Here is a 22,620-nt window from a genome sequence, read left to right as displayed (position 1 = left end):
GCGGCCAGATATATACAAATTTGAATTTCCCTAAATGTCTCAAAAACTACTGAACTGATTCACTCCAAATAAGTGAAAGCATAATCAGCGTACCGACAGCCAGCTTTCTGCCAAATTTGGTGTAATTCTGTCAAGTGGATCGGGCTATAGACATGTCTAAAGAATCCTATGGGAATTAACATGGGAAACACAACGTTTTTCGAGCCACCTTTTTCTTTGCCACCGCTTGACGGATCACCCTAAAACGTTCCGTACTCAACAAGAATCACAGCAATACTTTTTCTGGAAAATATTGGAAAGATTCGTCAAACGGTGCCAAAGATATAGGCAAGTCAAAAAAGTATTTTTCTATGGAAACATGGTCCTACCGATAACTTCCTAGTGTCGACTGCCACTGGCAATGAATATACATATCTATATACAGACTCTGTAAAATACGAGTCATGTGCACTCAGGATGAGAAATTCAAGAATTGAATGTAATGAAGGTGCTCCAGCCCCTGCAATGTGCTTCGGTCCTACAGCGTTGATCACGCATGGGGGGAGTCAGTGATACCAATCTCATATATACATGCATTGAGTGCTAAAAAAAACATAAACATAGGACTGGTCTTTTTGTGTAAAACAGTCAAGTAAGTGAAAGTATCGGCCATCTTGGAGTGCACAAGAAAGAAAAGGATGCAATATTTTACATGTTAATCCACTGTCATGGTCAGAAAATACAGTACAATACTGAGAATAAATCAATAGTCAGTGCATGGTAATAGTATACCAAATGCAAGCGGAAGCATAAACAGGAACATAAATGTGAATATAAGAGCATGGAGCAGGCTATCAAGAACAGGTGTAATGATATGCATAAACATACATTAGGCAAGTGCTTCAGGTACGGCAAAAAATGTCAGCAGAAAAAATTAAGAAATATAATTCAAATAGGCTACCCAACACAATGCTCACAAAATCAAAGCGTTCAGAATAGTTTGGCACACAGGGTATTTTGAACATAGTTTGGCACAACACTATACTGGCCCAACTGTTTTACCACAAGCATTAGTGCAACAGGTACTTTCTATAATACCGCCACAAATGTGTAGGTGTTATAAAAACTGATGTAACCAGTGAAACTCACAAATAGCCCATGTGGGTGTTGTCACAGACACATGTTTGAATGGGCTAAATACTCAGGAAACTAGCCATTAAACAATAGGAAAGCCCAGGTTGGCAATTATGATAGCTACCCCAACCTGGGCATGCTTGTGCATGCTTGCGAGGAATACTTCAAAGTTTTGGTTCAAGGCCATAAGTTAGTTAAGGTAAAACTCATCCAGCTCTGAAAAAATGAACAAGAGTCAAACCATATAATCCAGTCTTTCCAAAGTATCCTGGAAGAATAAGGTAGAGTGCCCTGCCCATGACCTCCTCTCAAAACCTAGTTCCTCATCAGAGTTTAAACCATAGGAGGTTTTCATATTCAGCTCAATCATAAGCTTAGATTCTCGGTTCCTCAATGTAGCTGTCCTGTCACCACCCCTTGGATCCACTGTCAAATATCCTTTACAAAAGAATTTCAGCTTTTTCCTTTCACTATAGTTGTGCGTCTCAAATTGCCGTGCCACTGGATAGTGTTCATCGTGGGTTGTAATGTCTCTGGCCCAAATGTACTCTAAGACCCTCTTATGCACAGGATGTATTGTGCTGCCCATATACCTGAGGTTGTAGGGACTCTAAAGGTAACACCATTAAACTCAGATTACTGTGGGGAAAGTAGCAGATCTTAAGGAAACGCTGCCAAATGTCCATGTTGTGCATACACTTGGACACCAGTGCATTGCAAACCACGTTGCTGGGAATACACTGGTAGATGAAGCCGCAAAGTCAGCAGTCGCTACGGGCACTGTTGCTGCAGTAACCGGCTTGGGTGCGAAACCAGACGAAGACATATGGGCTGCCGTGAAAGCTACGGCTGATGGTACACCCTATCCAAAAGCATTTCCTGCTAAATATTCCTACCGCATGGGAGGCTGCCTAAAGGCTGAGGTTAAGATACCAGGTGTAGGGGTTTGGGAAATTCCCAATAAAGATAAAAGACCAGAGTTGATTAAAGCAGTGCATGAAGGGGCAGCATCTGCCCATGCTGGTGTGGCTGCTACAGTATCATTGTTACAAGCCTATTGTTGGTGGCCAGAGCTATACAAAGAGACCAAGCAGTATGTCCTTTGTTGTGACATCTGCCAACAAATTAAAGTTTCCACTGCTAAGCACCCACCGCAGACATCCCTCCTAATTTACAATAAACCTTTACAATGTATGTACTTGGACCATTGCGGTCCCCTAACACCAGATAGTGCATGCAAATAAATTTTAGTCGCTGTTGACTCTTGCTCCAGATTTCTATGTGTGTGGCCACAACGCTCAGCTGACACTCAGACTGTTATTAAAGATTTGCGAGTCTTTATCGGTACGTATGCAGTTGCGGTTTTTCATTCGGACCAGGGCCCTGCTTTCACCTCAAGGGCATTCAGGGACGCCATGGCTTCGTTGGGGGTCCAACTCCAGTACTCATCTCCATTCCATCCCATGGGAGATTCCAGCCAGAGAGCCACAACTGTATGCTGATTGCCAAACGCTTCGCTACAGCTGCTTATGCAGACTTCAGGCCTTTGCTCAGGTATGGGGGATGATGTCTTCCCAGGGGAACCTGAAGGGCAGAATTAGAGCTTAACACGCTGTACTCTATTATTACCTAGGTAGGAATTAGTCTATTGACTCTAATGACAAGATGGTAGCGTTATTTCTATGCTTTGCTCTCCTTGTCACCATTTTAATCTTGTCATGCTGTATCGTCCTGATTATTGCAGCCCATGCTTTGTTATCTAAGATGCAGTCGCTTCATTAAAGTATTATTTAAAAATATACTGCCTCTGGTTGTCATTGTGTATGTGAGAGAAGCAGATGAGACCTGAGTGAGCACGGCTTCCCTGAGAAATCAACTATGTCATGTGCTCGGCTCCCCAATCATCTCCGCCTTTGGGTGCAGATGAGGCACTGCTAGTTAGCCGGAGCAAAACCCGGATTTGGGCGACCGGTGTCACCTGTAATGGGTCAGACCAAGTCTCTCACACCGCAGGCGATCCTGCTGCTCCAAATCCAGTAGTCTCATTAGAATAATGAGAGCGTACGCGACAATAAAGTATGTGCTGCAGGTGATAAATTGCATTATGCATCTGGTAGTGTAAGGGATAGCAAAGTGTTTGCAGTTGGTGGAATGTCCGCAAGCTTTACAGTGCCCACAGTTATACAAACCTGTAAGCAGGTGTCCCAATATGCTGTGCACCCCTTCAGGTGTCCCTACCTCAGTCTTGACCAACCTCCCCCCAAGAGATCTGTTTCTGCCGTATGTGATGCTAGGTGTATTACTGACTGTATCAGGTTGCATCCCAGGAGCCCCCAGTTTTTGACAGATTTGCATACAGTCCCTGATTTGTTGTTAAATGTGGTGATTATTCTAATGGAGTTTTCTTCATTGTTTACATTGTTCTTTCTATCATGTGCAAACCCTTTGAATGTCCTTATGTAAGTCCCGTTTGGGATTACCCCTCTAAGTGAAGTGTTGTACCATAGTCAAAAAAGTGGCATCATCACTGCAGTTTCTTTTGGCACACACTAGTTCACTTTATGGAATGCTCCACTTCAGCTGAATGGGGTGACTGCTTAAAGCATGAAGTAGACTGTTGCCTGCTGTGGGTTTCCTGTGTAATCTGGAGGAGACAGTGTTCTGTAGTATGACAACCTTGACATCCAGAAATATAATGTGCTCTCGTCTCATGTTGGATGAAAGTTCGAAGTTCAAGTTATAAAGTTAGCCACTTCTTGCTCACTGCCTTGCCATATCAAAAAAAGGACATCAATAAACCTGGCCCAAAGAACAATCTTATCCATGTGCTCACTGATTTCAGGTTGGTATACAGGGAGTGCAGAATTATTAGGCAAGTTGTATTTTTGAGGATTAATTTTATTATTGAACAACAACCATGTTCTCAATGAACCCAAAAAACTCATTAATATCAAAGCTGAATATTTTTGGAAGTAGTTTTTAGTTTGTTTTTAGTTTTAGCTATGTTAGGGGGATATCTGTGTGTGCAGGTGACTATTACTGTGCATAATTATTAGGCAACTTAACAAAAAACAAATATATACCCATTTCAATTATTTATTATTACCAGTGAAACCAATATAACATCTCAACATTCACAAATATACATGTCTGACATTCAAAAACAAAACAAAAACAAATCAGTGACCAATATAGCCACCTTTCTTTGCAAGGACACTCAAAAGCCTGCCATCCATGGATTCTGTCAGTGTTTTGATCTGTTCACCATCAACATTGCGTGCAGCAGCAACCACAGCCTCCCAGACACTGTTCAGAGAGGTGTACTGTTTTCCCTCCTTGTAAATCTCACATTTGATGATGGACCACAGGTTCTCAATGGGGTTCAGATCAGGTGAACAAGGAGGCCATGTCATTAGATTTCCTTCTTTTATACCCTTTCTTGCCAGCCACGCTGTGGAGTACTTGGATGCGTGTGATGGAGCATTGTCCTGCATGAAAATCATGTTTTTCTTGAAGGATGCAGACTTCTTCCTGTACCACTGCTTGAAGAAGGTGTCTACCAGGAACTGGCAGTAGGACTGGGAGTTGAGCTTGACTCCATCCTCAACCCGAAAAGGCCCCACAAGCTCATCTTTGATGATACCAGCCCAAACCAGTACTCCACCTCCACCTTGCTGGCGTCTGAGTCGGACTGGAGCTCTCTGCCCTTTACCAATCCAGCCACGGGCCCATCCATCTGGCCCATCAAGACTCACTCTCATTTCATCAGTCCATAAAACCTTAGAAAATCAGTCTTGAGATATTTCTTGGCCCAGTCTTGACGTTTCAGCTTGTGTGTCTTGTTCAGTGGTGGTCGTCTTTCAGCCTTTCTTACCTTGGCCATGTCTCTGAGTATTGCACACCTTGTGCTTTTGGGCACTCCAGTGATGTTGCAGCTCTGAAATATGGCCAAACTGGTGGCAAGTGGCATCGTGGCAGCTGCACGCTTGACTTTTCTCAGTTCATGGGCAGTTATTTTGCGCCTTGGTTTTTCCACACGCTTCTTGCGACCCTGTTGACTATTTTGAATGAAACGCTTGATTGTTCGATGATCACGCTTCAGAAGCTTTGCAATTTTAAGAGTGCTGCATCCCTCTGCAAGATATCTCACTATTTTTGACTTTTCTGAGCCTGTCAAGTCCTTCTTTTGACCCATTTTGCCAAAGGAAAGGAAGTTGCCTAATAATTATGCACACCTGATATAGGGTGGTGATGTCATTAGACCACACCCCTTCTCATTACAGAGATGCACATCACCTAATATGCTTAATTGGTAGTAGGCTTTCGAGCCTATACAGCTTGGAGTAAGACAACATGCATAAAGAGGATGATGTGGTCAAAATACTCATTTGCCTAATAATTCTGCACTCCCTGTAGATGCCTGCTCCTCTCAGCAGCCCATGAATACATTTAGTAGGGGATGAAGCAGGTGCCCATCACAGTTTGCTGTAGCTATCTGTACAGAGTTTTATTGAAGTTAAATATGTCATTAGTAAGACAAGACAGCAACATGCCCAGAAGCATCTGTGTATGTGCATAATAGAAGATTGGTCAGGCCCTGAGAAAGTGGTTGCATGAACTAATATCATCTTTGGGTAGGATGTTAGTTTAATTTGCCTTGATGTCAAGGGTCACTAAAAGAAAGTCAGGTTCCCACACAATATTTTCCACTCTTTTGTGCTAGTCCTTAGTATCTTCAATATGGGAAGGCAGGGCTCCTACTAAAGGTATGAAAAAATAGTCAATATACCTCAAAGCGTTCTCAAGAAGACTGTTCCTGAGTGACACTATCTGTCTGCCTGGGAGATTGGTAGGAGATTTGTGTACCTTGCGGAGAAGATATATTGTTGGTACTCTGGGGCATTGATTCTTCAGAAATTGGTACTCCTCAGTCTCTATAAATCTTTGCTCTTCTGACTGCTTACATTTGTCCCAAAGTTGGACACTGGTGTCCTGATATTCTGACTGGCTGATAATAGTGTAACAGTTTCTGTCCCTAAGTTGCCTGCGTGCCTCTTTGAGGTACATATCAGTAGGCATTACCACATTGTTCCCCCCTTTGTCGGCAGGACGAACCACAATACATGTGTCACTGGCTAGGGTCTCAATAGCTTTTCTCTCATACCATGTCATGTTTATCCTGGCTCTCATACCTTTCGACTTCAGTTTTCTCAGATCCTTGAGTACCTTCTCATGGAAGGCATCGATCATGTCTAAACCTAGCATGGGTGTAAATGTGGATTTGGGTTTAAAATCAGTGGGTACAATATAATCACAGGCCAAATATCCTGGTCCTGCAGCATCTGTTCTACAGCATTCACATTGGCCTCTCAATCCTGCATTTCTATCAATGTAGTTAGAAAGTCTACATCCCCTACATTGAGCTCATCAAGTGCAGGGGGACCTAACCTGGGTGTATCCCTGGTTTTGTAGGCTGTGTTAATTATGAAAAATGTGATAAGTTTGAGGTGTCTGATAATTTTAAAAAGTTAAATTCTAGTAAGAACAAAGTCAAATTCACCTGTGGGACAAAGTGATAGTTTGAAATCCAAGATCTTCAGTTCAGTTTCTGTGAGATTTCTGTTTGACAGACAACAGTGCTATTACCTGTCATCACTGCCCTAGTTGTTGAGCCCCCTTGCATGTTTTCATGGGGGTTGCTACTGTTTCTTTTCTGCCTCTGTAACTTCTTCTTTTTCCTCTCATGTCTCTGACGTGTCCTCTTGAGCCTCTTCCACCAGTTGGTTGCAGACTCGTCATGCGACCCCGCCTTAGGAGGTGAAACCGTTCTAAAAAGTTGCATTTCTATTCTCTCTTTGTGAAGTGCTCTCATCTCTTGTGCGGGATGTATCCGTGTCATTCACATTTTTCTCTTTCAGCATTAGCCATCACCTCAGAGAGAGTGACTACACCTCCCATGTTTCTCCTAGAGGTGTCTAGATGTGACCAAATTTCTTATTGAATGTGAGAGTGCATCCTGTTTGATAGTCTACCATATCATAAGCATATTTGCTTTCTTTTCATAGTTTGTTATCATTCTTCAATTTATCTAATCTCTGTTTAATTTCTGGAATGTATTTGGAAATTTGATCTAGCTTCTTTCGGGTTGTGAGCCAGAATTCAATTTCAGATAGTTCCATGAGGGACTTTTCCGGTCCGACGAGTCATACTTGGTAAGAATTGTCCACATTGTTTTTGAGGAGTTTGTCAGATTTCGTACCCATTCATCAACCATAAGCGTATCTGGTTCTTCAAATGTGGTCACTGTAAGTATCCTGAGAACATGTGGGATCGTGTCTGTGTCTAAATAATTCTGGAGTGACGTCGCCTCCCACCATTTGGTAAGTTCAGTTTTGGAAAGTTTTTCAAGCCTTCCCAGCTGGCTTGGAAGGGTTGTTTTGGACTTACCCCCATATATATATATAGCTTTAGAATGAGAAAAAAACAAAGGTTAAAGAAGTAGGAGTAGTAGTGAGTAACAACATTAATGTTTTGAACTAATAAAAACACAGAAATTCACCATGTTTTATTAGTTCAAAAGGTTAATGTTGTCACAGACAAATTGACCTAACTATAACGTTACTTTAACCTTTGTTTTTATCAGTGAATGTCTAGGGTTTTTAATGTAAAATAATACTTAATTATCATATGTAAATGCAACCCCCTGTTACACATGGCCAAAGGACCGTGGCCAGGCCTTGCATCTAACACCCCCTATACAGCCAACTGGAGGGTTGAACATAGGGACTGGCCCTGGGGGCCCATCCCACAGGGACATTTTGTTTTTAATTAAAGGGGAGGGGGGCCCTCTCCGTGAGCAATTATCGGCCCTGGGACCCCATACCCCAGGGTCACTTATTTAAATAAAGGGGAAGGTAGTCATCCCACCTCCCTCACCCCCAAGGCTTGTTAGGTCTTGCTGACTTTATTCAACAGGGCCACTCTTTTAAATAAAGGGGAGGAGGCGCATTCAGCCCCCTCCTCTGTTCATCTTTGGCCATGGGAACCGCATTCCCTGGAAACCGGTTTGATTTTTATCGGGATGGAGGCATGTGGCTCCCCCCTCCCTGAGCTGATTTTTGCCCCTGGAGCCCTCATTCATGAGAGACTCGCACATTATGGTGGAATGAGGCACACGGTCCCTCTCCCCAGACTGATTTTAACTCTGGGGACTGCATTTCCCAGTGACTTTTTAGAAGGGGGCATGTGGCCCCCATCCCCAAGTCGATTTTGGTCCCATGGCCTGGCTCTATTAGCAGGGGGGGAGGGGATGCAGCCCCGTTCCCCAAGCCAATTTTGGCCACAGGAAACCAGCCCCCAGGGCCTGGCATTCTTGTTTGAGGGTAGGCAGCATGATACTCTCTCCCTTGACCAATTTCGGCCCGGGGACACCATCCCCAGACCGGTGCAATTTTTATGGGGAGGGAGGCATGCACCCCCTGGCTGATTTTGGCCCAGTGACCTAATCTGCTGGGGCCCCACGATATTTGTAGGGAGAAGGGGCATGCACCCCACCTCCCTTTGCAGATTTGGGCCTTGAGGACCTCATCCTCTGGGGTCCAGCACCATTTTCAAGGGGGAGGGGGCATGCATCCCTCCTCCTCTGGTCAGTTTTGGCCCCAGTTGGCCCATGCCCTGGCACACCAAAAGTTGGTTTCCCTGGTGCCCACCCACGTCACCCACTATAGTATTGTTGGAGGCCAAGGGGGGAGCCCCAGGGCTTCCACTGCCCCAGCTGGCTCCCCGCATCCAGCGGAAGATGGCATTGCTCCTGCCCACAGGGAGCAGTTATTTAAATCTGTTTCTCTGCCAGCAATACTGCGGGCAGGGAAACAGGTCTAAAGTCCACTCCCAATGGGCAGGAGCATTTTTTAAGCTCCCCTCAGTTGGAAGCAGAGGTAGTATTCCCACAAGAGCAAACACAGGTTTGTGGGCAGGGAAAACGCTATGTCCTGTGGGAGGGCGCCCCAGGGCATAGCCTGTGAGCCCACACCGGGAGATGGGTTCGACAGGGCCATTAATTGCTCAGGAAGGGGGCCACGCTACCCACTTCCCTTGAAGGAATTTTCCCGAGGATGGGCTCTCCTGGGCCTTTTCAGGCTTGATGAGGGGCCTGTGTGGCCTCTCTCCCTTCTTAGTTAAATTTAGCCCTGGGGGGAGCTCCCAGGGGTCTTTTGAGGCTCAGAGAGACACCATTTTATAAAGTTTCAGCCCCACATTTTTTTATTTTGTTTTTTTTCAATCCTGCAAGAGTTCTCAGCCCCTAGAAATGCTCACAAAGCTGGATCAACAGACTAACACTGTGTTATATCTGACTAACAATTAGCACTGGGTTTTGCCTGTCTCAGCAACTTTATATGTTAATCCCTTCTGATTTACACTATTTTTCCACTGTATCTTTTCTGTTGGTGCATTAAAGATATATTTAAAAAAAAATCTTCCTGGATAATGATTTTAATGTGTTTAATAACATGTATGTTGTACTGTATCTGACATCAACCTTCTCTTCACCTCTTAGTAAGCTGTTACTGCCTGACCACAGCTACCGCTGAGGAGTCAAGGGGTCTTGAGCAAAAGTTGAAAAGAAACAGTACCCAGTGACCTATGTTACTGAGTAGAAAAGTAATTACTGGCTAAGAAGATTATGGCCCTCATTCTGACCCTGGCGGTCTTTGACCGCCAGGGCGGAGGACCGCGGGAGCACCGCCGACAAGCCGGCGGTGCTTCAATGGGGATTCCGACCGCGGCGGTAAAGCCGCGGTCGGACCGGCACCACTGGCGGGGTCCCGCCAGTGTACCGCGGCCCCATTGAATCCTCCGCGGCGGCGCAGCTTGCTGCACCGCCGCGGGGATTCTGACCCCCCCTACCGCCATCCAGATCCCGGCGGTCGGACCGCCGAGATCCGGATGGCGGTAGGGGGGGTCGAGGGGGCCCCTGGGGGCCCCTGCAGTGCCCATGCCACTGGCATGGGCATTGCAGGGGCCCCCGTAAGAGGGCCACTACATGTATTTCACTGTCTGCTGCGCAGACAGTGAAATACGCGACGGGTGCAACTGCACCCGTCGCACAGCTTCCACTCCGCCGGCTCGATTCCGAGCCGGCTTCATCGTGGAAGCCTCTTTCCCGCTGGGCTGGCTGGCGGTCTGAAGGAGACCGCCCGCCAGCCCAGCGGGAAAGTCAGAATTACCGCCGCGGTCTTTCGACCGCGGAACGGTAACCTGACGGCGGGACTTTGGCGGGCGGCCTCCGCCGCCCGCCAAGGTCAGAATGAGGGCCCATATTTCCCAATGACCTCAGGTGGGAAGAAAGTCATTTTAAAAACACAATGGATAGTCAGAAATGTGTGGATTATGGACCAGTTATCAATATTTATACATATGTTAGGAATAGTACTTGTGTCCTGTTCATACCAAGGACAGAAATAATAGGGAAGGGGTAGATCTTTACATCACTGTTAGAATTGGGTTTCTAGACGGCAGTGGTTTGCACCCTGTACAAGTAGAGGCCCTCACTCTAGTCATGGTAAGGCAACCACACAGTAAAATAACCCCGGCTGATCCCCTTGGTAGGTTGGCTTAAGCATTCAGGCTTAGCTCAGAGGCAATGTGTAAAGTATTTGTACACACACACAGAGTGGAAACACCACAAAAGAGCTCCACACCAGTTTATAAAAACAGCCAATATTTATCTGAGTAAAACAAGACCAAAACAACAAAAATCCAACATTCACAAATACATATTAATTTTTTTAACAATTAAAACTTAGTAAAGTGCTTAGAAACATAATAGCTCCAACTGGGGCTATCACAGCATCTTGACGTAGTGATTCCTAACAGTCTTACGCTGCTTGCGAGGGAGTGCTGGCTGGTCATGGAGTCGCACCTACCCCTGATAGAGTACCTTGGAAAATGATGAGGAAACAAAGACGTTGCACAGAGATGGGGAGGTGAGGCGTCGCTGGACCCGGTGCGGGATTGGTTCCTTACTGCTACCGGGAGGTGAGGTGTCAGTTCCTTACTGCTAGGCAGGGGAGGTGAGGCATTGATTCCTTACAGTTGCAGGGGAGGTGATGGGGCATCAATGGCGAGGTGTTGGTTCCTTACGATCTGACGGGGTTGATGAATCCTGCAGGTCAAGATGTGAGGGGTCGACTTTGCAGTGTAGTGATCACATTATAGGGCCACAGGTGCTTTGGCGGACTCGGAGTGGAGTGAACCAGACGTCAGGGACACGGCACTCAGGACTCACGCTGTGACGGGACTTCGGAGATGTTGTGGTGGCATGGGGCCTGTTTTTTGCAGGTCACAGTCATTGCACATAGCAGGGATCACAGCGCCTTTACAGGCAGCAGCACAGTGTCACACAGCGATGCCAGTTCTGAAGTTGCTCTGGAGTTAATGATTGGTTTCTTCTTGGTTGCACCAGAACACACTCCCAAGAGCCCAGGAACTGGATGTTGGCACCACTTGGCAAGTCAGAACTCTCATCGAGAGAGCCCAGGTGCTGGCAGATGAAGTGTCTGATGTTCCTGAGACTCATTAACCGGAAGCAAGCTGCTTCCAAAAGTTCTCCATGCCCTTGGAGAACCTTTAGAAGCAGGATGTAGAAAGCAAATTCCAGTTCTTTCACTCCAAGGACATAAGCAGCAGGCAGCAGGCCAGCACAGCAAAGGAATAGGCGGAGTGGCAGTCCCTCCTACAGAATCCAGCCCTTCCTCTAGGCAGAATGACCTCAGTCCAGAAGGATTCTAACTATGTGGGGTCATGGGTCCATTACATATACCCATCTCTGTCTTTGAAGTAGGTAAATGTCAAAGAGAAGCCTTTGTAGTGAAAAAGATGCTGCCTTCCCTGACCTGGTCCCAGAGACACTCCAGGAGGTTGGAGACTGATTTGTGTAAAAACAGGCACAGCCCAGTTCAGGTGCAAGTGTCAGCTCCTACCACCACTCTAGCTCAGGAAGGCCCATCAGGATATGCAGGGCAGACCTCAGCTCCCTTTGTGTCACTGTCTAAAGTGAATTTATAAACAGCCCAACATATTTAATAAAATGCCCAGTTTCTAAAAGTGGCATTTTCAAACTTACAACTTATAAAATAACTTCACCAAAAAATGTATTTTTAAATTGTGAATTCAGAGAGCCCAAACTCCATACTTCAATCTGCTCCCAATGGGAAATTGCACTTAAAAGATATTTCAAGGAAATCCACTATGTTACTCCAAGGGAGAGATTGACCTTGCAATAATAAAAAATGAATTTAGCAGTATTTGAATATCAGCAAAACTAGTCCTCCCTTTTTTTTAAAATACGCTTCACCCTGGCGATGGGGCTGCTTTAGGCCTATCTTAGTTGTGATCTACATGTAGTAATAGGGAGAATTTGAGCATGGCAAGTGGGTGCACTTGCCAGGTCAAAATGGCAGTTTAAAACTGCCCACACACACACTTCAGTGGCAGGTCTGAGTCATGTTTACAGGGCTACTTATGTGGGTGGCACAATCAGTGCTGTAGGCCCACTAGTATCATTTGATTTACAGGCCCTAGGCACACATGATGCACTATACTGGGGACTTACTAGTAAATCAAATATCCCAATCATGGATAAACCTGTCACCGATACCATTTAGACACAGAGCACTTGCACTTTAGCAATAGCCAACAGTGGTAAAGTGCCCAGAGTCCTAACACCAGCAAAACAAAATTCAGCCTAGGATCAAAAACAGGAGGTCAGAAGCAAAAAGACAGCGGAAACCACGCCAACAGCTGACAGGTCTAACACTCACTTATAAGTAACATCATAATATATGAATATTGGGAACAGTTTTCACCCATTCTCTGGAAATCGCATCCATCCACAATGAAATGTTTTAGGTAGGGGTGGGCGAAGAATTCCGCTCTGTTGAAAGAGTTTGCATAGTTTTCCCCAGAGTACAGAGTTCTGAAACAATCCACGAACAGCAGACATGGCCCATCTAACGCTCGAAAAGATGGTGCAAGTGGCTTTTTTTTGCATGTCAGCACATGTAATCTTCTTTTCTATTAATGACATTGAATATTTGCCCTTTTTTTCCGATCTGGTGTTGAGGTGGTTTGCATTGATTGCATGTAAACATATGCGGTTGTGAACTGTTGGAGTAATGTGATAGGTTTCCATCATCCTCAACATCAGTGGATAGTTTGTTTTTAGATCCACAGTAGTCACACCGTCATGACAGTCAGACAATGTTAGGAAACCCTTCTAATAAAAAGAGGATGTGCCAGGCCTTGCATAGTCGTTACAAATAAGGGATCTATTAACCCTCCTGGACAAAAGTCAAACTACATGTGTTACACACTTCTCAGCTTCTAACTTTTTGATCAAAACAATATACAACTTACATTTATTTTAGCAAGTTATACTTTCTAGAACTCCCTGTGCACATTGCGCGACAACTGGAAAATAGGCCTGAGCTGCAGTGTGCCTAATTGTAATGCTTTCTTGCCCAGAGGAATCAAGCAGTAAGCTAATTGAAATTGTAACTTGAGGTTCATAGTTGAACTAATCTGATAGGGTTTTGCAGTTGAACTCACTTCTCTGTTGAAGTAGTACCGCGAATAAATGGGAAAACAAATTATACTTCTGCCATGGCCTTCTGGGTGCATTTACTGATGTAGATGGGGCAACTGCCTAGTTGGATGAATAACTTTTATACTGTGCTTGCCTCGGGTTCATGTGGATGAACGATGTTAATGATCCTCCTGATCTCTTGTATGGGGCCTCATCTACCGCTAGACATGGCTCATACCGAGCTGCATCTAAGCGCTTGTGGTCTCGAAAAACTGAATGCCTCCTGTGATCTATTACCTGTGTTGTATATAATACTCATGAAATCTATTGGTATGGAGGGCCTTGGGACATCCGTTTGTAATGTGACGTGGAAGGACGACACCTTTTTCATATGCCTGCACGTGAAGTTTATGAAAGGATGACTTGGAATGCATCATAGGATGTCCGAAAACATTACTTATAATTGCACTTATTGTTCACGGAGAACTAATGTTGTGCTTGAGTTCTAAATATATTATATGAAATTGAGGGCCATTCTAGTCTCTTTCCTCATGATACGAAATTCCCACCTCTATTTGTAATGCTAGTGTGTTTTCAATTGTTGGAATCCTTTATGTCATACGTTGTCTATATCTTGAACGTCCATGAACAAGCTCTAATTAAGCCCACTCTGTTCTTTGTTATAGGGGAATGCAGCTGTCATGAAGGTTATTCCCCAGATCCCAATCATCAACATTTATGTGTGCGCAACGACTGGGGACAGAGTGAAGGGTAAGTAAAGTACCACTGTGAACTTTGCATGAGAATGAACCTTAAGAATATGTGTAAGATTGGGGGGCGATGTGGTGGCAGAAGGTTAAATGCTTTGTATCCACATGGGGATGGTGGGATTCAGATTGAATATGAGTATTAGGAGTAAAACATATGTTTGCTAGAGATATTTGCTATTGGAGATGATCCGGTGAGAGCCTAAATGAAAGTTGTAGAGACTGCAAAAATCAGTATGCTAGTCATTCTGAATAAATCTGTTTTGGTTGTGAGTTTGAGTTAGATTTGAGACTCTAGGAAGAGCATGTTTGCAGAAGGTATACACCTTTGGCGATAAAAGAAGTGGTAGGTTTTTTTGACTGGGGTTTGGTTGTAAGTTTGTAGTGATGTTATTAGAAGCAACGCTAGTGTTGTGGTTAAGACTCATATTACCACTAAGGCAGTTGTTAATAGAATTAGTGATTGGCAAAAAGTCTCTTTTTGGTGAGAAGACAAAGGTCTCTGGCAAAATGTCTGGTTTTGGTGAGAAGACAGTATTAGTTGGCTGGGTGGGCACGACTACTTGTGTTTTCACTAAACAAATTATCAACTACCAGACTTATGATGGTAATACATTTAATGAAAGTGTAGGGTCCCCGTTAGGGTAAAGCCAGGTTGGTGGGAAATGTGATAATGCCAATAAGGCTGGTGGTTTTTATAAGGCTAATGCTGACAGGAATGCAGTTGGGCTAATATTGTGTGGGTGCTAAGGCAAGCGCAGTTGTTAGTAAAATTGGAGATGTTCGTAGTAAGGATGATGCTTGCTAAAGTCATTTTTGGCAGTTTGAATACTGTTTTGTGGTATGTATCATACTGACTCTAAAGTTGATGTTGACAGTTGAGTTTTTGCTGGTGATCTGAGTTGTGTTGACATCAACGCATGCATGCGCAGTAAGTGAAACTTATGCTGGCAGGAGGGCTTGAGCTCTCAGTAAGGCAGATATTGTGCTACAGATTTTGTTGACAATACTTTTGTTAGTGGTAAGATTGCACTTATAGGTATGGCTATCTTGGTGATAAGGCTTGTGGTATTGTTGGTGTTGCCACTGTTGATGATATTTGTAATAAGACTGGTGTAACCTTTAAGCATGCTGTTGCGATAATACTGACGTTGGATGCTAGGCTTGAGATGACAATAAATCTAGTATTGGTTAGGCGTGCTGTTAGCTGTTGAGCATGTGCTGGGCGTAAGGCTTAATTTAACACTAATGATATTTTTTGGGCAGTGTAGGTGGTCCTGGCTTTAAAGCTGTTGTTCACACAACGTTCTTTAAAGGCTTATGTTAGCAGTAAGGTTGGTGTATGCCATACAGCTGATATTCTGTGCATAAATGGTGTTGGCTTCAAGGCTTGAGTGGATGGAAAGGTGATGAGGCTGGTGAAGTGGTATAAGTTAAGTGAGTCCATTAATGGAGATAAGGTTTATAGTAGTGAAGACTATGGTCCTCGTTATAACCCTGGCGGTCAGTGACCGCCAGGACTATAGTGGCGCTAGTACCGCCAACAGGCTGGCGGTACTAGTCACCATATTATGACCGCAGCGGTCTCGCCACGGAAACACCGACAGGACCGGCGGTATACCACCATGGCTGACCCGGCGGTCGTAATCCGTCAGGGCAGTGCTGCATGCAGCGCTGCCCTGGGGATTGCGACTCCCCTTAGACACTGCCATGGAAAGGCTGGCAGTAAGGGGACTCGGCATGGGCAGTGCAGGGGCCCCCAGGCATAGCCCTGTCGTGCATTTCACTGCCTGAATTGCGGGCAGTGAAATGGACGATGGGTGCTACTGAATCTGCTGCACATCAGCATTGCCGCCTGCTCTATTACGAGCCGGCAGCAGTGTTGATGTGACTTTTCCGCTGGGCCCTTCGGATGGTAACAATGTTACTGTCCGCTGGCCCAGCGGAAAAGTCATAATAGGGAGCCAGACATACCGCCTGCACTGGCGGTATTCTGGCTCCCGCAGCCTCGGCGGTCTTTTGCAAAGACCGCTGAGGTTGTAATGAGGGCCAATGTGTCTACAGTGGTGTTGGTATTTGGGAATGCCCAGAAGCCTGAAATTGAGCGATTCCAGTGTTTTAGGGTGAGACTCGAGTTAGGTTGAGCTGTAAATCCTTATGGAAGGAAATACTTGAGTTTCTTTCGGCGCCGGACCAGGATCAATTTTATATGGATAATCACTTTCAGGAATAGCAAAGATGAGCTAAAAACAATAGAGAGCATGATCACCAACAAGTATTCGCTTTGTTTAAAACGTCTTAGCTCAAGCATTCCTGTTCATCATCTTTCATAGGTAGTGCCTGGAAGTATTAGAGTCATTTCCCAAAAATTGGAATTCAAGACTGTGTAAAGTGAAAGGCAGATTGGGAGTGGATGTTCTTTCAAAAAGACAGAGGAGTGCCTTCATAGGTCTCCCATGATGTTTAGAGAAGATTACTTTTCACTCTTATTCAAAAAACCTAAGTGATGTAGACTAGTCTGTAGAATACTTGGTGTATTCTCCACTCAGATAGAAAGCATGCATACCCCTTTAAGCAACTTCCACCCCAACACATATCACTTTCAGGGCTGCAGGTCTTCATACCACCTTTGACCACTTGGATAAGGAAAAAATACTTGATTTCACCACACCATTTTGTGTAGTGAATCCAGTTTAGAGCCTACTTGCAACTTAAACGTAATTTGACGTCTCAACTCTGAGGTATGAAGCATGAGGTGAAATGTGCATATTGTGTACTCTGCAACATCAACTTCTCCATGTTGCTGAATGAAACATTGGACTCTTTGAACGCCCTCCTTTCTATACCTAAAAACTATTCAATGCAGAGATGCCAAATGCTTCTTTTATCGTCATCAAAAGGGCAAAGACTTGATCTAGAAGGTCAACTCCTCCTGACAATTTGTGAGTCATAAAAAATACATTATCCTAGATCAGTGGTTCTTCTTTCAAATTATGTGTGCCCCCACTTAAACATTACTGGAACCCAGGATCTGCTATTGAACCATTATTGGGATTGCTGAGTTATTATTGGAAAGCAGCGACCCTACTAAGCATTTTCAGTTATTTTAACAGAAAAAAAATAGAAAACAAATTGAAACACGCATTTTTCAAACAGATACACAAATGATGAAACATTTTATTTAATTTGCAAACATTAAAAAGTAAATATTTTAATTGTAATCGGAAGGTTGAAGCTTTTCTAAATTGAATAGGGGCAACCCATTCATACCATATTCTGTAAGAGGCATTTGCACTGCTACCAAATATCAATCTTAGGATACTAGCTTCATTTTAAGCCTCCAATTTCAAATTGCCTAATAGATACATAAGGTTTTATTTTGTATATTTTTTTACATGTTGCTTCTTTATTTGTATGCACCGTATTAATATGCTAGTATCATATAATGTTCTAAGCCCTCGTGCACTCCATGAAAAGGGTTCGCGGGCCCACAGGGGCCCTTGGACCACGGTGAAGAACCATTGTCCTAGATGGAGACGCATATGGAATAGAAAGGTACCCACTGGTGGGGGATGCAGAAGTGGGCCTGCCTCTCGACAGTCATAGCCCCTCAGATTACACCTACCGTCTTCTTCCAATGAATATAGAGTCTCACTCTTTATTTCTTGTCGCTCTGTCACATACTCTAACATTATTTCTACCTACCAGCAGACAAAACAGGTTATTTGAACTCAACTTGCACTGTTTCAAGAATCTGTAGATGTGTTATTCAAAATACGATTACAAGCAATCCTGACTGTACCTTTTTATCTGATGTCTTGCTCATTTTGGTGAATTGAATTTTCACACTGACGCTGAAAAGCTGAACAGTAGGTTAATTCAACATTAATTTCAGGATAAACGGAGAAGGCAACAGATGAACTCAGTGAACTTGAGTAAATGTCTCTCGAAATACAAGCGGGAATCTTTTTTCAATAACCAACACTCTTGGAAAATGTCCAAAAATGATGTATGAAAGGATATTGCATAAACTGAAATCGCTGTTCAGTTTTCTCCAGTGAGCAAGAGGCCAGAATACAGGCAAACGCATCTTTTTTTTATACAAACGGAGCAGAGATGGGGCTGAGAACTGTAGCATAATATTGTATAATAATAATAATAAAACAATAACTTTTTATTTGATGCTTCACACTTTAGTGTTAGGTCTGTGTATTCACTATAAGCAATAGACGATGATATTGCCCAACTTATTGGTACCTAATTTACTGACCTCCGGTAGATGGATAGATAAGGTTTTACACAACCACTGCATATACAACTCCGCTCTTTTATTGCTTGAAAAATATCACAAAACCCAAGAAAGTTCTTGGTCTTAGGTCTCTAATACTAACCATTTAAGCGATGTTGCAAAATATAACTTTTAGGCTACGGTTTTTTTTCTCGAGATACTGGAAGGATTCTTTGGGCTATTATATGTGGTTCAATTCAACAGAGCACCCCACACTGCAAAGACTAGGGCATTCTTAGCCAATGACATGTCAGTACCATGGATAGCATCCGAGCTGTGCGAAGCGCTAAGTTTAGTTTACAATTATAGATACACGGAGGACCTTTGGGAAGCCCTCTTCTCCCCTTAGTCATTTTGCTTCCATCCACTGCACTTTACAGCGAGAGCAATGGACGAACACTCTTTAGTCAATGGCTTTTGCAGTGTGAGTGAGAGCATTTAGTTTAATCACTTTTGCACCCCAACCTAAACAGAAGTGCAATTCAGCATTGGGGCTAGTGGGATAATACTTCGCCAATGCTTTTTACTTTTCATTCTTCTACCTGCTCTATTGTCTAAGTAGCTCCTAATGTGTTGGACCACTCAGACATCAACTGCAAGTGACCTGGATTATAATCCGTTTTATAGAGGGATGAATTGCAAAACAGTGATTGAAAGCTCTGTATGAAAAAAATGACAATCCACAAACTTTGCAAAGTCTATAACAAATCCTCATGAATATATAGTAACATGTTTCTATTATCCCTCTTAATTCCATCAGCACAACTAATTAAACTCATAAAAGAACCCATTACTAGCAAGCAATAGTTTGATTTTAATTTGTAAAATGCAAATTCTGAACTAAACAGCTCTTTTTATCTGAGTCAGCATTTGAAGAACATAATTTTCATCGATTCAACTTAAAAGAGATAATATAATAAAAGTATTGAGCGAAAGGCAAATATCTGAACTTTAGCAGAACATAGAGTGGGTATTATTATAAGTGAAGCTTCATTACTGCCATAAAGAGAAGGACATGGTGAACATTGGTGGCAATTAATATTCAGAGCGCTCAAATACAAATTAGTTTATTAGAACACGCAGTTTCTGGAATCTGGGCAACACGTGGGATGAGGTTAAGGTGTTCAACTGCAAAGGAGAGAATATGGGTCGTATTATGGGAAGAGCTTCAGGGGGCTACACAAAGAGCTGTGACTCTGGACAGACAGCAAGTGGAACTCGTGGCATGATCTGGATTTGGTTCACCACTTCTGGGGGCTTATGTCATCAAGGTGAAAACGAGTTTAAAGATAATTCATCAAGGATGCTATAGGTTTGAAATTGTGAATCATTTGTCTAGTATGACATGACAGAAAAACGGTACATGAAGAAAGCAGCATTAGCACAATGACCCTATTGGGAGATTCTTTTGAAGAGTTTTAATGAGGGTACATAGCACTTTAGCACTCTATGGTATTAGAACACTTTAGAACTGTGGTTGTTAACCTGTGGTCTGACGACCCCTGGGAATACGACAGGCCTACTCAGGGGGTCTTCGACTGTTTAACAAAACTAAGTAATGTTAATCATTTACAATTAATTAAGTATGTGCAAATGAAGAAGCAAAGTTGAACATTTAAAAAAAAGTTTTCTATAATTGATTGTGAAGCAATATTCCAATATTTGAGCGTTTGTTTAGTGTATACTAGTTTATTTATTTTTGACTATTGTTTTGAAGGTCAAATCATAGAAAATTATGTGGACGGGGGTCCCCAGCTTCCAATAATGACTCAATGGGGTTTCCCAGATTCCAGTAATGACTCAGGGGAGGGCCCCCCGGAAGTTAAAAGGTTAAGATCCCCTGCTGTAAAATAAACAGAAAAGAGCAAGAAGCAGAGATAAAAACACTAATAAAGATTCCAGAACACCTTAATTCAAGAATACACTTTAGAGACTGTTTTTTATTTGTTTACTGAAAGTTCTATTTTTAGATCTTCAGCAAGGAAGATCCAGAAGGTTGTTGTGATATCTAAGAAGGATTGATACAGTGATTAAGAGGTCTTAAATCCAAGTCGTTCCAGGTCTAAAGAAACTAAAGAGTTTTTGATCCTTGGACAATCTGAAATCTTGAATGAGGTGGAAAGCTAATGTAGTTCCTTAAGAATGGGAGGAATGTGATTACATTTTCTAGTAGATGACAGACGTATGGTTGTTGAATGGCTTATTAACTGGATAAGAGTAATTGTGTGTTGTGATGCCCCAGTAAGGATAACATAATCAGGTTATGGGTGGAAAGCTTAAATTAATCAAATCCACTGGTAATTACTCAGGACTCATTCCCACCCTTTATTTGTTTGACCACTGTACCACTTCAAACAGAGACCAACTACTCCATGGTTGCTGGTGTCAATTTCTGAAGGGGACCTGGCCTCTCAGTGTGAGTTGGACTGCTTTTATTATAGCAAGTTTAAGGCTGATTTGTATGTGACTGGTCTCTGTCTGGGGTGTCATAGAGAGGTAATAATACAATGGGCTAGAACCCAACCTTTTAGAATCATCACTGGATTAAATTTATTTCAAACACTCTTTTCATGACTATGGCCCTCATTATGACCTCTTCACTGAAGACCGCTGAGGTCCCGCCGGACCGAAAACCGCCAGTGTTGGCGGTCTTCTGCCAAACATATTATGACTGGTGGAGACCCTCCTCCAATTTTTGGTCAGAGAGCCGCCAGCAGCCATACTGGCGGTCGGCGGTGAAGTGGAGGTTGCTCCTGCGTCACCGCTGCATCATCAGAACACCACCCACCAAATTACGCTTCAGTATTTAGCATGGCGGTGTTCTGGTGACAGGGTGCTGGCGGCAGAGCAGCCCCCACGGAACCTGTTCCCTCCCGGATGACTACCGAGGCAGGTAAGGTGATCGTCTGACAGGGGAGGGGGGTGGGGGGTGTTGTGTGGTGTGTGCATGAATGGGGGTGTGAGTGTGAGTGTTTAGAGGGGGTGTGTGGGTGCGTGTATGTTTGCGGGGGTGTGATGTGTGTAGTGGAGATGTAACGTGTATGTATGTGTGCATGTATGTGCGTGTGTATGTGTGTGAGTGGTGTGTACGTGCGTGAGTGGGAGGGTATGTCTGGGGGGGCCCATGGAGGTTGGGGAGGTGGGGGAGGGGGCCCTACCACCTTTGGGAGGTGATAGAGGGGTCGTGGGTGTTGGGGGTGGACTCTGGGGAGGGGGAGGGGGGCAGGGAGACCCCTATCAGTGCCAGGGAAGGAATTCCCTGGGACTGATAGTGCCTACCACCATGGTTTTCGTGACGGTTCAAAAACCACGAAATCCATGGCAGGATGCGGGGTCATGATCCCGCAGGTGGACTAGTAATGGCCGCCGGGCTGGAGACCATGGTCTCCACCCTGGCGGTCGTTACCGCCGTGGCGGACGATGTTGTACATTGGCGGTTTGGCATGTGCCAAAACGCCAATGTCATAATTTGGCGGTAATTACCGCCAGCCTGATGGCGGTGCTACCGCCAACTTAACACCATCCGCCAGGGTTGTAATGAGGGCCTAAGTGTTTGTTCCAGAAGATGCCTGTGGTGGGAAGGGCTCGCCCAGACATATGTACTGTGCTCACTGTGACACAGGATTCAGTCTATACCTCACTGTTAAAGTCTGAGTCAGACAAATCCAGTCTGGGCTGGCTTGTGTTCCCTTGGAATTGGGACAAGGTCTTGTGGTTTGGGCTGAACTATTCCTATTGGAGCAAGACACAGGCTGATTTTAATAGGGCAGGTATTCATCTAGAGTGCATAGTGGGTGAAAAAAGATTGAGTGAACTGCACCGCTTCCATTAGCCAGTAGGGAAATTAATTCAAACATTTCTTCTAT

At 44.0% G+C, this 22,620-nt stretch overlaps 1 protein-coding gene across 1 annotated transcript in view; it reads left to right on the top strand.

Moving 5' to 3' along the window:
- The window catches only part of ASTN2 (astrotactin 2), a 2,164,803-nt gene that overhangs the window by 1,087,456 nt on the left and 1,054,727 nt on the right, over positions 1-22,620 (top strand). The window contains exon 8 of the mRNA XM_069241522.1: positions 14,386-14,470. Coding sequence (XP_069097623.1) covers positions 14,386-14,470 — 85 coding nt within the window. The remainder of the gene's footprint in view (positions 1-14,385; positions 14,471-22,620) is intronic.

The sequence above is a fragment of the Pleurodeles waltl genome, chromosome 6 (genome assembly GCF_031143425.1).
Source record: "Pleurodeles waltl isolate 20211129_DDA chromosome 6, aPleWal1.hap1.20221129, whole genome shotgun sequence".
Classification (NCBI taxonomy): Eukaryota; Metazoa; Chordata; class Amphibia; order Caudata; family Salamandridae; genus Pleurodeles; species Pleurodeles waltl.
The sequence above is the reverse complement of the archived record's forward strand: the minus strand, read 5'-3'. Positions and strand labels throughout refer to the sequence as shown.